The sequence below is a fragment of the Elgaria multicarinata genome, chromosome 14, assembly GCF_023053635.1.
Source record: "Elgaria multicarinata webbii isolate HBS135686 ecotype San Diego chromosome 14, rElgMul1.1.pri, whole genome shotgun sequence".
Lineage (NCBI taxonomy): Eukaryota > Metazoa > Chordata > Lepidosauria > Squamata > Anguidae > Elgaria > Elgaria multicarinata.
The window spans coordinates 26,114,153-26,127,110 of NC_086184.1; the positions used below are offsets into that span (position 1 = coordinate 26,114,153).

Consider the following 12,958-nt stretch of genomic DNA (forward strand, 5'->3'; position numbering starts at 1 on the left):
CCTCTTTACCAGCCCACTGTGCTAGGGCTGGAGCGTGATGGCGGCGCGAGGCGAGGAGGGGGCGGAGCCGGGCGCGCGGACGGCCCGGGGGTGGGCGTGGCCGCCGCCCCGGCTCAGCGCCAGCCTCTGGCTCCCCACCGCCCCTCCCCCACCTCCGGCACTTGTGAGTGACAGGCGGGCGCTGAGGAGCTGAGAGGGCGAGGAGGAGTTGTCGCCGAAGCCGCTTTTCGCCACCGCCGCCCGCCCGTCCGCCCCCCTTCGCCGCTGCCGCCGCCGCGCTATGAGGCGTCCCTGAGGGAGGGCAGCGCAGTCCGCTCGCCTGTCCGCCGGCCCGTCCTTCCCTTCCCTTCCCTTCCTCCCGCCCTTCTCCTCGCCTCAGCCCAGCCCAGCGGAGCCCGGCGCGGCGGCGGGGTCTGGGCTCCTCACCCGCCCCCCGATGACTGCGGCAAACTGCGGCGGCGCCAACGACGAGTTCGACTTCAGGCTCATCTTCGGGGAGGACGGGCAGCAGCCCGGGCCGGGGCCGCCGTCGACGACGACGCCACTGCCACAGCCGCTTGGGCCTGCGGCAGCAGCAGCAGCAGGTGCGCCCCGATCGACAGCCAGGCCGGGGCCGGCTCTGGTCCGCTCGCCCGCCCGCCCGCCTCTCTCGGCCCAAGCAGGGAGAGAGGAAGGAGAAGCGGCGCTCGAGTGGCCCGGCTGCTTTGGACTCGGGGTGGGGGGTTTGACTCCGGCGCGGGCTGGCAGGCACGCACGCACGCACGCATGCCGACCCCGGGAAGGAGCCCGGCTCCCTCCTCCAGCCTTTGCCTCCCAAGTGAACATACACAGCAATAAGTAAGCTTACTCGGGAGGTAAGGATGTGGTTGAACCCAGTGTAGGACTTGACACAGCATCGGGCTGCAAAGCCGGTGCACGCTTCACCGGCCGGCCAGCTTAAACCCTTTTCGGTTCAGGGACTTGCTCCCGTGTAAACGCGTTGCAGGATTCAGTTGTGACGGACTCCCGCTTGTGACTTGCTCCAGGGTGGAGACGCGTAGGATCGGGGCCGCAGCAGGCTTGCTTATTTATTTATTTATTTATTTATTGCATTTTTGTACTGCCCGATAGCAGAGGCTCTCTGGGCAGTTGCTTGCCCCACTTAACCAGAGAAAGTTCGTTTGCTTAGAGGGAAAATGGAGGCTGTGGGGTTTGCGGCAATCCTACACAGACTTGCAGGAGGGTAAGTCCGCCGCTGGATCCAGTTGGGTCTGCTTCAGGCCAAGTGTAGGCTATATGGTCGCTGTAAATGTTATGTACGCTTCACCAATGAGTATTATTATGAATTTAACGCCTTCGGTGTGAATGGCTCTTTAGAGCACAGGGTCCTTGCCTGCAGAAACTTGCAAGCTAAAATTAGATCTAGGTCGATTTAGTTAGTTGTTTACCTTTTTTTAAAAAAAGTTGTGCATAGGATCAGCATGCTGTACTATGCACACTGAAGTCCTTTGCATCAAACTCTGTAAGCATGTATAGGATAGGCTGCATGGCAGCTGCAATCTTAAATGCATTTGTTTGGAAGCAAATCTCATTGAACTTTATACTCTTGGTACTGAACACTAGATGCCCTCCCGTCTCCTGCTCCGCTGTGAAATGCTTTTTTCTTCCCCATAAACGGTCTAGGACAATAGCTCTGGAAGTGAAGCTTGTTTCGAATATACATAGAATCAAACTGTTGGTTCTGAACAGGGGGGAAATTCTTGCTTTGTTTGGGCTCCAAAGAGCCCAAACAAGCATGGCAGGTCTTGAGATGGTTCTGCTCTTTGTAAGTGAGAGTGTGTATATCCTGTTTGGAAAGTTCTGCGTAGCTGGTAGGAGATGTCTTCGGCTGAACAAACTGGTCTCTCTCCTCCGACATATGAAGCTGCCTTTTTCTTAGCCGGAGTACTGGCTCATTTAGCCATTGCTGCTGCCTCTGACTGGCAATGGCTCTTCAAGGTCTCAGGCCAGGGTTTTTCCCAGCCTTGTCACCCGAGAGCCTCTTAGCTGTCAGGGTTTGAATTTAAGCAACTCCGTGCATGCAAAACACATCCTCTTCTACTTGACCGGTGAGCTCTCAAGTGTTGTCTGGAAGTTCCCAGCTTATTTAAAGCATTGGGGCGACTGGCTGAAAGGTGATTAGAATAGTTTGAAAGCTCTGGTCCTTTTTTTGGTTGGAGGATACATCTGGAGTTGGCTTCCACATTTGGAAAAACACACACACACTGTGTTGATATTAGGGTACCCCACAGTAATGCTTCCTTGATATAGTGGATTTCAGATGGCTTAGCTAGGGCTACCAAGTGAGATTTGAACCGGAGATTTTATCGGGACAGGTGGTGCTTTTGTGGATCAATGTTAACACATACTCTCATATTTACTATGAAAAGCCTCAAAACTGGAGCATGCTGGCATTCAGACTATCAGTTTGGGATATTTCTGGGAAGTCACTTGGGATTTGTTTTCTGGAGGCATTTGGTTTATTTAGAACAGGTAAATAAAAGACAGGTAGGTCATCGTGTTGTTCAGTATGTACAGCCTATGGGAGTTTTATACAAATAATGAAAAAAGACTGGAGATATTGGAAAGGGGAGGGTGTCTCTTTAAAATACTTCTATGCTCCTTTTCTAGGGCTTGAACTGGTAAACACAAAATAAGCTATTAAAACACAATGTAAAATCAAGTAACAAAATATAATACAGTATTCCTTCGCAAAAGCTAAACAGACCGGCCAGCAATGCCGAGCAAGGAAACAGCCCATCTGTGGGTGGTAATCTGTCAAACGGTCTTGCTGTGAAATAAAGAATTGTTTGGTAGTCTTTGGTGGGGGTGGGGAAGAGAGCAGCAGGAGATAGACGTGTTCAAATTGGCTGCCAAATGAATCCAATAGTAGCATCTGTTCCCAGCCCTAATCTGGGATGTTGGATATCCAGAACTGTGGAACCCTGAAGAGCTTAGAGAAACAACCACAACATGGTTTCAGTAGCACCACATGCTTGTTAATTACAAACAAGACCTGCCTCTTACTAAAGAAAACAAACAGTAGCAATTGTGTGAAAGAACTGGGACTGACAGTATTGTGTTGGGAACCTCCCTTAAGATTATGGGCCTTTGAGGCAGGTTACTTCTAGGGAAGAGCTTAGCGGAAGACTTCAACTTCCTTGCGTCACTTAGGGAATTTCTGACAAGTTTTTTATGCTCGTTGAGGTGACGGCGGTACATGTTGCCTTTAATAAAGTGTACTGCTGTAGAATATTTGTATAGCTTCCTTTTTTTAAAAAAAAATATATGTTACATATTTGTGCAGAGCAGCTCAAAATCCAGAGGAATTCCTTATATTTGATTCAGTTGCAGAAACTGATAAATGCTAAATGTCTTTACATGAATATTGGGAAAATATTCCCAAAATCAGCTGGGCTGATTTTCAGCAGTTTTTAGGGTGTTTCTTGCACTTTAGAAATTCAGTCCCTTGAGAATAATCCCTATGTTCTTGAATATAATGGATTGGTTTTTTTTTGACAGGACTCTAAACTTATGAGAACAGTTAGTTTTAAAAATAGAGAAGCTTAAAATATAAAAGCAAGTTCTTTTCCAGCACAGTCTATATATTTTGGGTAATATTAATATACAATAAAACACTTGCATTTAGATCTCCATAACTTAAATTCTCTATAAGAGAAAACAGCATAATTAAATGTAAATAATTAGAATCTGAAGAAGTGTTTGGTTCTTGATTAATAGCAAAAATAAAAATCTTATTTACATCTCTGCAGTAATATCAATGACCGACATGATCATTCTACAACGTTCATAGTAAATAGCAGAGCTTTCTACTTGCTAAACAAGCTTCTTTTTAAATAGCTTTTTCTAGGTAAATGAAATTTGCATTTTTTCTGGTGTACACTAAATATTTTAAAAGGTGCTTATATATTATACCTCAAAAATGATGAGATAACTAATCTTTATTTGTGCATCTTTTAGTCTGTATCCTATACTTGCTTATTTGGGAGTTAACCTGATTGAAACCAATAGTGTTTACTTCTGAGGACACGTGTATAGGTTGTGCTGTTAGCTCATAAACATTTGATTGTCTTTGTTTCCTAAAGTAAAGAAATAAAGTCATTATTAGTCTCCAATACTTATATTTTTGACTTGATTAACCAAGAAGCCTTTAAAATGTACTCCAAACCACCAGAAAACCTGAAGAAAGCTAGGAATAAGGCAGAAGCAGTGAGAACAATATAGAACAGGGTTTCCCAAATTTTTGGGAACCATGTGAACATTTGGGAGCTAGAGAAACAACTGTGATCACCATCACAACATAGCTTCCATAGAGGACGTGGTTTGTCGGGGGAGAACTTCATTGGCACCATCTAGGTTCTTTGAGGATCCCTGTTGTAGAAGATCATGGGCAAATAATGTAGAACTATTTCTGGAGACCAATTTGGGTGGTGGTGGGAATACTTTAAAAAGGTATTAGATTAAACTGTAAAAATGTGTTGACTTTAGTGTTCTTTATTCAAAGGCACTATTTTAATACAGTTTCACCTAATCATTTTGTTTAGTTTTACTTTCTATTATTGTGAGTCTTTGTATTCCCAACTAGAGTGCACATCTGCTGAATTTGTGGATAGAATGTTATGCATTGGAGAGGAACTCGTTCAAATATGGGGTAAAATCCAACATAAGTCCTATTTTGAGTAGGCCCACTGAAATGAATGGAACTTAAGTTAGTTCTGACTAAAGTCCCTTAATTTCAGTGGGTCTACTTTGCGTAGGAATTATTTCCCATGCGTTGGATTCTTCCCATGATGTAAAGATGTGCTGTGCCTTGTGCAGGAGTCTGTATTGGCACAGAAATGCTGGAATCAGTAAGTCATTAATGAGGGCTGAATTAGTTTGCCATAGAGTATAAGCTCTTAAATAATTAGTTATGAATAGAGAAATTTCAGAGCTGAGATAGATGATTTATATTTCACCTTTCAGCTCGGATTGGTTCCCAAAGTGGCTCACAATTAAAATCCATACAAAGGGGCAATTTAATTAAGATCATATTAGTGCGTGTTTGGGGGAGCAGTCTCTTGTTGTTCCTGGGCATTGATGCTAAGTTCCAGATTCTATTAGATTGTAAGCCTATGCGGCAGGGTCTTGCGATTTACTGTTTTACTCTGTACAGCACCATGTACATTGATGGTGCTATATAAATAATAAATAAATAAATAAATAAAATAAATTCTTCCCTCCAGATGGAGGGGATGGAAAACCTAGATGAACTCAGAGGTTGGCTGATAGTAGAGATGTAAATCCACAAAACCAGCTCCTCTGATCTGCAGTCTTCTGACCCCTATGATCACATCAGTATGTACTTGCAGGACTGACTAACCCTTAGGTGTTGCTGCTTGCTAAATATAGGATCAGTTCACATGTCACTGTGTGTTGCATTTGGGCCGCTTTGATTTTCTGTAAACAACCTCTGATCGGCCCAATCAGAGGTTGTGAGAGTGGTGTGCAAACCCAGACCAATGGGTTGTTTAGGGGCTAAACAACCCAATGGTTAATCCAACAACAAACTATGGTTAATTTCTGGGTTGTGTAGCCCTGAACAAGCCACCAATCTGGGTTTGCACATTATGCTCAGTACCTCCAATTGGATGATCACAAGTTTTTTACAGAAAAAGAAATGGCTCAAAAGCAGCAGGCATCTCCACAAATTGTGGGTGAAATAACCCACGATTTTCTGCCATGACGTGCAAACCAGCTCATAATGTTCTTATTAAATATATTTTTTTGCAGTGAAATGTGTATAACTGGCTAAAATCAGGTAGCTATGTGGTGGTCTAGCAGTACAAAATTCAGAGTTATAAAACTATTGTGTTTAGAGTGACCCATTACTGCCAGTACCGCTGATGTGAAACTGCTGATAAAAACAGGTCTGGCACTAAAATAGCCTGAACTGTTTATGTAGTAAGATATTTTGCAGAATTCAGACCATTATTTATGGAAGTGCAAGATGGTTTTTTGACTGCTACTTGAGGACTGTGGTGATTTTAATGCAGAGAGGGGATGAAAAGTGTGGCAGTGTATTATTGAGTCTGTAAGCTGGCAGTGCAAGCTTTTTCACAACACAAACTATTTATCTCATTCTGTAGATGACCCACTTGAAATGAGTACCACAGAATTAGTCCTAGTCAGTTCTCACCAGCTGCTTGTATCTTCCGTTGTTGTTGTAGTTGTAGTTGTAGTTGTATAAACCCTTTGCATTTATGCAAAAATATTGGAGTATCAGACTAGGCAAAAATGCTGTACAAAGCACAAAGAAGGAAGCATCAAGTTGAGGCAACCATTTGACTGTAGTTTGTGTAAGTAAAGGTGTAAAAGCTTCTTGGAATTCTAAAGACATGAAATAGCAACTTGGTGATTTCCCCCCCCCCCCCCCCCCAAATACAAAGAGAAAAAAACAAATCTGTAGTGATTGCTCTTGAAATGGTTTGTATCTTTTTAAGGGAAAAGTATTATGTATAGCTATCCGAATAGTATTTAGCATATTTATGAGTCTCACTTGCTTCAAATTATGACAGCTATACATGGTGTAAATAATCAGACTTGATAAAAGATGGCAGCTTACTGTTTAAATCCCAAAGAGATTCATTTTTGAAAGCTTATTCAAGAATTAATTTGTTGATCTTTAAGGTGCCACAAGACTCTTTGTTTTACTCACCGTAGTGTGGAGTAGAAGGAATGGTGTGAATGGACCACAGCGTTCACTGCACTGCTCAGACTTATTTTAGATTAGCTTACTTGACAGGAGAAGGAATGGGATAGATAATGGATATCAAATTGTAAAATCCTTTTTCAACTCACTTGTAATGTTTATGACTTAGATGAGCTTATCCAATTTATCTGAGAGTAATATGGATTTTCTTTATTTTTAGAGGATGTTCTTTTCTGCTGCACTTCTTTTATCTCTTTTTTAAAAAGGCTGTGACTATGCTCTGAAAATACGTTGTGGGATAGATACTGTTTTTATTTCGTTAAAATTTTATGCCCACATTTTTGCCCCCATAAGCCATACAGTGAAATATTGAGGAGACAGTTCTAATAACAAAGTTAATATCACATCTGTTACAGCTTAGGCAGAAACTAGAAGAAGCCTTTCTACCATTAAAAGTCAAATCCACAAATTGCATATCTTACAGCCTCCACCTTTCCCCCAAGCTGTTGAGTGCAGTGGCTTTTAAATGACAATGAAGTTTGCTAGATGAGCAAAGGATTCCCCCCCCCCCCCTTCCTAGTTTGATTAGGGAAAAGAAGCTTTTCTTGTGTGTAGTTAGAGATTATAAATGACCCCTATTCTTTTTGTAGTGTCATTCATGTACACAGCAATTTATACAATAACAAGCAAAAGACAGCTCCTTGCTGAAAAGAACTTACAACATAGACAACAAAGGGAGAGAGGAGAGTAAAGGGGGAGTATCAGTTTTATTTCCTTAGTCTTTTGTGAAGCTAGAAATTTCACAGAAGAGGGACTTGAAGGATGAACAAGGAGTGACACAATGTATGTATTCTCAGAGGAAGTTCCAGGCCAGGGGCTGCATAGGAGAGTAGTGCTGTAATTTTAGGAGATCAGGAGGCCTTCGAAAGGTTGGGTGTGATGGTTATGGACAAGGATATATTGCGTAGGAGGACAGAAAGATAATGAGGTGACTGGGTCAGCCATGGAGAATTATTTAGTTATTTATCTACTGCATTTGTAAACTGCCCCATAGCTGAAGCTCTCTGGGTGGTTCACATAAGATAATTTTAAGTTGAAGTTTGTGCTCGATATGGAAGAGGGCAGGAAGCCAGAAGGGGGAAGTCAGGAGGAGCATTGTATGATTGCAGAGAGGTGAATGATCTGGCAACAGGTGACTGAGGTGTAACAAGAACATAAGAGCCTTGGTGGATCAAAGCAAAGCCTAACAGCACTTTGGAGTGTCGTCCCGCCAGTCCTGATGTCCCTGCTCCGATCACTATCCTGATCGTATTCAAAGTCCTTTTTTAAAAAATGTATTTTTCGTTTCTTGTGCAAAAACGGAACTGGGAATTTTGTTTTGCATTTTTCCAGCCCCGTGGAATGTGCACAAATGCCCTTTAATTTTTTTAAAAAAATATTCACATTTTCTAACACCAGAACATACAGGCTTGCCTTACCTGGACCCTCATATGTTTGGCTCTCAAACACAGAAGGCAAGAGGCAAGTCTAGACTGTATAGAGGCTGGTTTGACAGCCTTTGACGACAGGTAACAAAACGGCGTATAGATCACCCCTTAGCAGGGTTCAAAGGTTTGCTCTGAACCCAGTTTTTTGCTTCCAAATGCTTCCAAATGCTTCGAGTTTGACAGCTGTCAAAACTTATGTTTAAAAGAAGCATTAGCTGTATTGTGCCACCAGCAATTAGCTGAATTAGACAATCCCTTATTAAAGAGATGTTGCAGTGTCCAATAGCTACAAAAGTTTTTGCTGAATAAGAATTCCTTCGATAATGACTTCCTAGGACAAAAGCTAGCATATTTGTTAGGATTAAACTGTTTTTACTGCTAGTGTTTATATAAAGTCTATATTTTGTAAGATCTAGATCAGGCTGTCTTATTTTCCCAGCAATCTGGACCCTGAAGCTGAATTAGCCTAACCTCACTTCCTGGTGTGTAGCTCACTAAGCACAATGTGCTTTGGGATGTGTACATGCAAACAGTGGAAAGCTTGGCTTGGCACTAGTCTGACATTGGATTAGTGCAAAGAATACTGTACTAAAGGTCATGTCACTTGTTGGCCAATTCCTACACAGAAGACACTTCTTTGTAGGAAACTTGTGTGTAGACCATGGAGTGGCAATTGTACATGTGGGTGTTATTATTATTATTATTTATTTATATAGCACCATCAATGTACATGTATAATATTCTGGGGAGGGAGCCACATGTATATGCACAGCGGGTATAGTTGACAGAAGGACCCCAGATGTAAGGTCATTGTCCTATGGTCTATACATTCTATGTAATAATTGTACAATGTGAGAAGTGGTCTGATATGGATTTGCTCCTCTTGCATACAGCATGTTCTCTAGTGAGAAGACATCAACTTGCTTAAAAATGTATGAGGCTGTCTTCAATGTTAATATGCTGTTGTAGCAACAACTTAAATATCTATTTGTTATCCCTTGTGCTAATAAAGGTGCATGTGCAGACCAGTTTAACTCTGGAGTGTTGGTGGGATATGAAAAGGTGGAGGAAAAATAATCACTTTTGTGATTGGCAATGTATCTTCGATGAAAATCTTGGTTTCAAACTAAACTACAGACACAGTGACCCGGTTTGCACCATCATCGCAGCTTAAACAACAGGCCCTGGTTTATTTGTTGTTTCCCCCTCAAATAAGCCATGCTGCCTGGGTTTGGATGGCATGACAAGCTGCACCTGGGCAGGTAATTAGGCAAAAGGTGCCTGGCATGCACTGCAGACCACTGTGGCTTGTGATCGTGCAAACCAAGCCACAATATTGAATGAGTTGTTTGGTTGACAGCAAGTAATGAATTCTGCTGGTGCAATACATCTTGATAGCATGGACAGTCTAAATCTGTTGCTCCCATATGTCTGTTTCACTGAACTTGTATGGTTATAGACCCAGATTTAAACCAGATTTAGTGCCATGTGAATGAACCTACTCGAGCCTCAAGATCTTGCTTTTCCTCTCCTCGTCTGCGAGGAGGAGATTGCAAGTACCTGTTTCTTGGTTGAAACACTAGCAATAATTAATGATTTACTTATTTTTTACTGAAGTCTTTAAATGTGAGATTCTCTGCCTCATTGGTGATATGCTTTGAAACAAGATACCATCGTTGAAAGGTGCCATCCAGCTTGAGTATGAACTTCAGTAAGTTAGTTAGTTCTGTTGCAAGCCTTGGCCAGTTCTGTGATTTGCGCTATGAGATGGGAAGGTTTAGAAGAAAACTTTGGAAGTACAGCTAGACTGCTCTTTCATTATTGGTATTGAATGTGTTTCAAAATCGGCTCCAGGTGGCCTGGAATAGATAGTTTGTTTGGTTTTTGTTTAAAATCCGAAGTGTTACTTGCCTTCAGGGATATGACATGTTCTTTCAGTAAAAGTAGAAGTTTGCAGTTTCTAACAAATGTGGTACTGATCTGGTTGTTGTTTTACTATTAAATCTGCTCCGTAGGCAATTTTTTAATTTTTGAATGATTTTTGTAGTGTTTTTTTTTAAGAACCTCGTCATCTGAATTTTAACTGCCCTTCCTTTATATTATTGTTGTAATGTTTTGAAACATTGTTAGCAGCTCTGGACATTTCATAGAAAATCAAAATACAAATGTTTTAAACATATCGGTGGAAATGCTAGAAATGTCCAATATAATGAGAGGCTAAGCGTTTAAATAGATTACTTTGGTATATTAACTGTACTTTTGCTTTTTCCCTTTTTAGATCTTGAACCTGATGATTGTGCATCTGTGTGTATCTTCAGCGTAGATCATTCATCATCTGTAAATCATCCTATTTGTATCCCTTGTCATGGATTTCAATCACACCCTTCTCCTTTGTCTTCGCCTACTAGACTACAGGGTCATAAAGGCTATGAAGGAACATGTGAAATACCAGAATCAAAATACAGTCCCTTAGGTGGTCCTAAGCCCTTTGAGTGTCCTAGTATTCAAATTACATCTATCTCTCCTAACTGTCATCAAGGAATTGAAGCCAGTGAAAATGAATTGCACACAAATGGCCCTCAAAATGAATATATGGAAAGGCCTTCAAGGGATCACTTGTATCTTCCGCTTGAGCCATCTTACAGGGAATCATCCCTTAGTCCAAGTCCTGCCAGCAGCATTTCCTCTCGGAGCTGGTTCTCGGATGCCTCCTCTTGCGAGTCAATCTCTCATATTTATGATGATGTGGATTCAGAACTGAATGAAGCTGCTGCTCGATTTACCCTTGGGTCACCTTTGGCATCTCCTGGAGGTTCTCCAAGGGGATGTCTGGTGGATGAACCTTGGCAACCATCATATGGATTTGGGCATGCCTTGTCACCTAGACAATCTCCTTGTCATTCTCCTAGGACTAGTATCACAGATGAAAATTGGCTTAGCCCTAGGCCGACCTCAAGACCATCATCAAGGCCTACATCACCATGTGGGAAACGGCGACATTCTAGTGCTGAGATCTGTTACATTGGTTCACTTTCTCCTCACCATTCTCCAACTCCATCACCAGGACACTCTCCTAGGGGAAGTATAACAGAAGACACATGGCTAAATTCTTCTTTCCATGGTCCGACTCCTGGCCTTTCACCTTTTCAGTGTTGTGCAGAGACTGACATCCCTCTTAAAAGAAGAAATACCTCGGAGGATCAAACTGCCATTATAACAGGAAAAATAGAGCTTTGTTCTGAAGAACAGGGTTGTGTATCACCATCCCTTGAAAATGCAATAGATGATAGCTCTGGATCGCAGCATACATTAAAAAAAGACTTGTCAGGTGACCAATTTCTTTCTGTTCCTTCACACTTTACCTGGAACAAACCAAAGCCTGGCCATACTCCTATTTTTCGGTAAGTAGTTTAAAGATAATGAAATATAATGCAATATAACGTATAACATATTTAGACAGTTGTATTACTTAGCTATTTTTTTATAAATGACTTATCTAGTGCCTGCTAAACCCTAAAACTTTAGATACTGTTGTTGATTACTACTAAGTAGTCTATAGTTAATCCTTTGTTCTTTAATGTTATGAAGACAGTTTAGCCTAGACACAGGCCTAGTTCAGTCATAACACTAAACTTTGGTTTGGCTCTCTCCTTCAGCATGGCCATGAGGGAATCTGAGGCTTTCACTTCCACTTTTAACTAAGCACAGTTTGTCATGATATAAAGAAACAAACCAACTTCATAATGTGGTTTACAATGTTGGTTTGTTTCCTGTCTAAGCCATAGTTAAGATTAACTAGCATTTTGGATTTGGATGCAGCACTAAAATTGTTATTTTAAAATGGAAGTGAAGGCTTCCAGTCTCCTCCTTGTGGCCTTGCTGCAAGAGGAGGGAGGAGCACGTGAGCTCAAGGCTCATTCATGTAACATTAAACTGTGGTTATTGTTGAAACAGTCCATAGTTTCATTGACACACACTTAAGATGTCCAGGCAGCCTTAGGAATTCATCTGAATACAAAGTTCCATAAAATAAGCTTTTAGGCACCTAGCTTTGGGACAATCCAACAAGCATGGATTCTACACATATTTGAATTTGTATTCTAACTTTTTAAAATAATTATTCTGAAGATAAGAGGTGCAGTATTGAAGTATAGCAGCTGTGGTTTAATTAATCTGCTGGTGTAGATCTCTAACCACTTCTATCTAATTAAGATTTCATGGTGCTGCGCAACTTTGTTGTCATCTTGGTAAATATCACTGATTTTTCTTAAACTTTAAATATTAACCTGGTCCAGCAGGAAGGCGTTCCATGTCCTTTTTTATTGATCTTTTGTATTGTGTGGTCAAAATTCTGTCATCTGCAATAGTTAATAAAACATATCTGTACCAAAATAAGTTTACTTGCTGAAGCAGTCATAATTTTAAAACTGCTTTTTTGTATTTATTCCTCAAGTATAAATACAAAAAATCCAGACACATCACGTCTAAAAAAATGCATACCTTCTCGACATATGAAATTGTTTGATCCCCATTAGTTGCATTTACTGAAGCAAACTTTATATGCCCATTAGATTACTCTGGTTCTACATATTAGGTATGCGATAGGATAAGAAGCAGTTTGAATTTAAATCAGATTAAATGTGTTTGCTAGCTCACTCTAGGATTTGTTGGGTCAGTCACCCCCATCCCAAAATAGTATATAAAAGCTTCTTAAAAAATTGACCCCCTTGTAACCTAAAGT

The 12,958-nt window shown here is 41.4% G+C and overlaps 1 protein-coding gene across 1 annotated transcript in view; it reads left to right on the top strand.

Annotated features, from left to right (window-relative positions):
* The first annotated feature begins 350 nt into the window (after positions 1-350).
* Positions 351-12,958, top strand: part of NFATC3 (nuclear factor of activated T cells 3) — a 62,299-nt gene continuing 49,691 nt past the window's right edge. The window contains exons 1-2 of the mRNA XM_063141307.1: positions 351-584; positions 10,496-11,618. Coding sequence (XP_062997377.1) covers positions 437-584; positions 10,496-11,618 — 1,271 coding nt within the window. The 5' untranslated portion in view covers positions 351-436. The remainder of the gene's footprint in view (positions 585-10,495; positions 11,619-12,958) is intronic.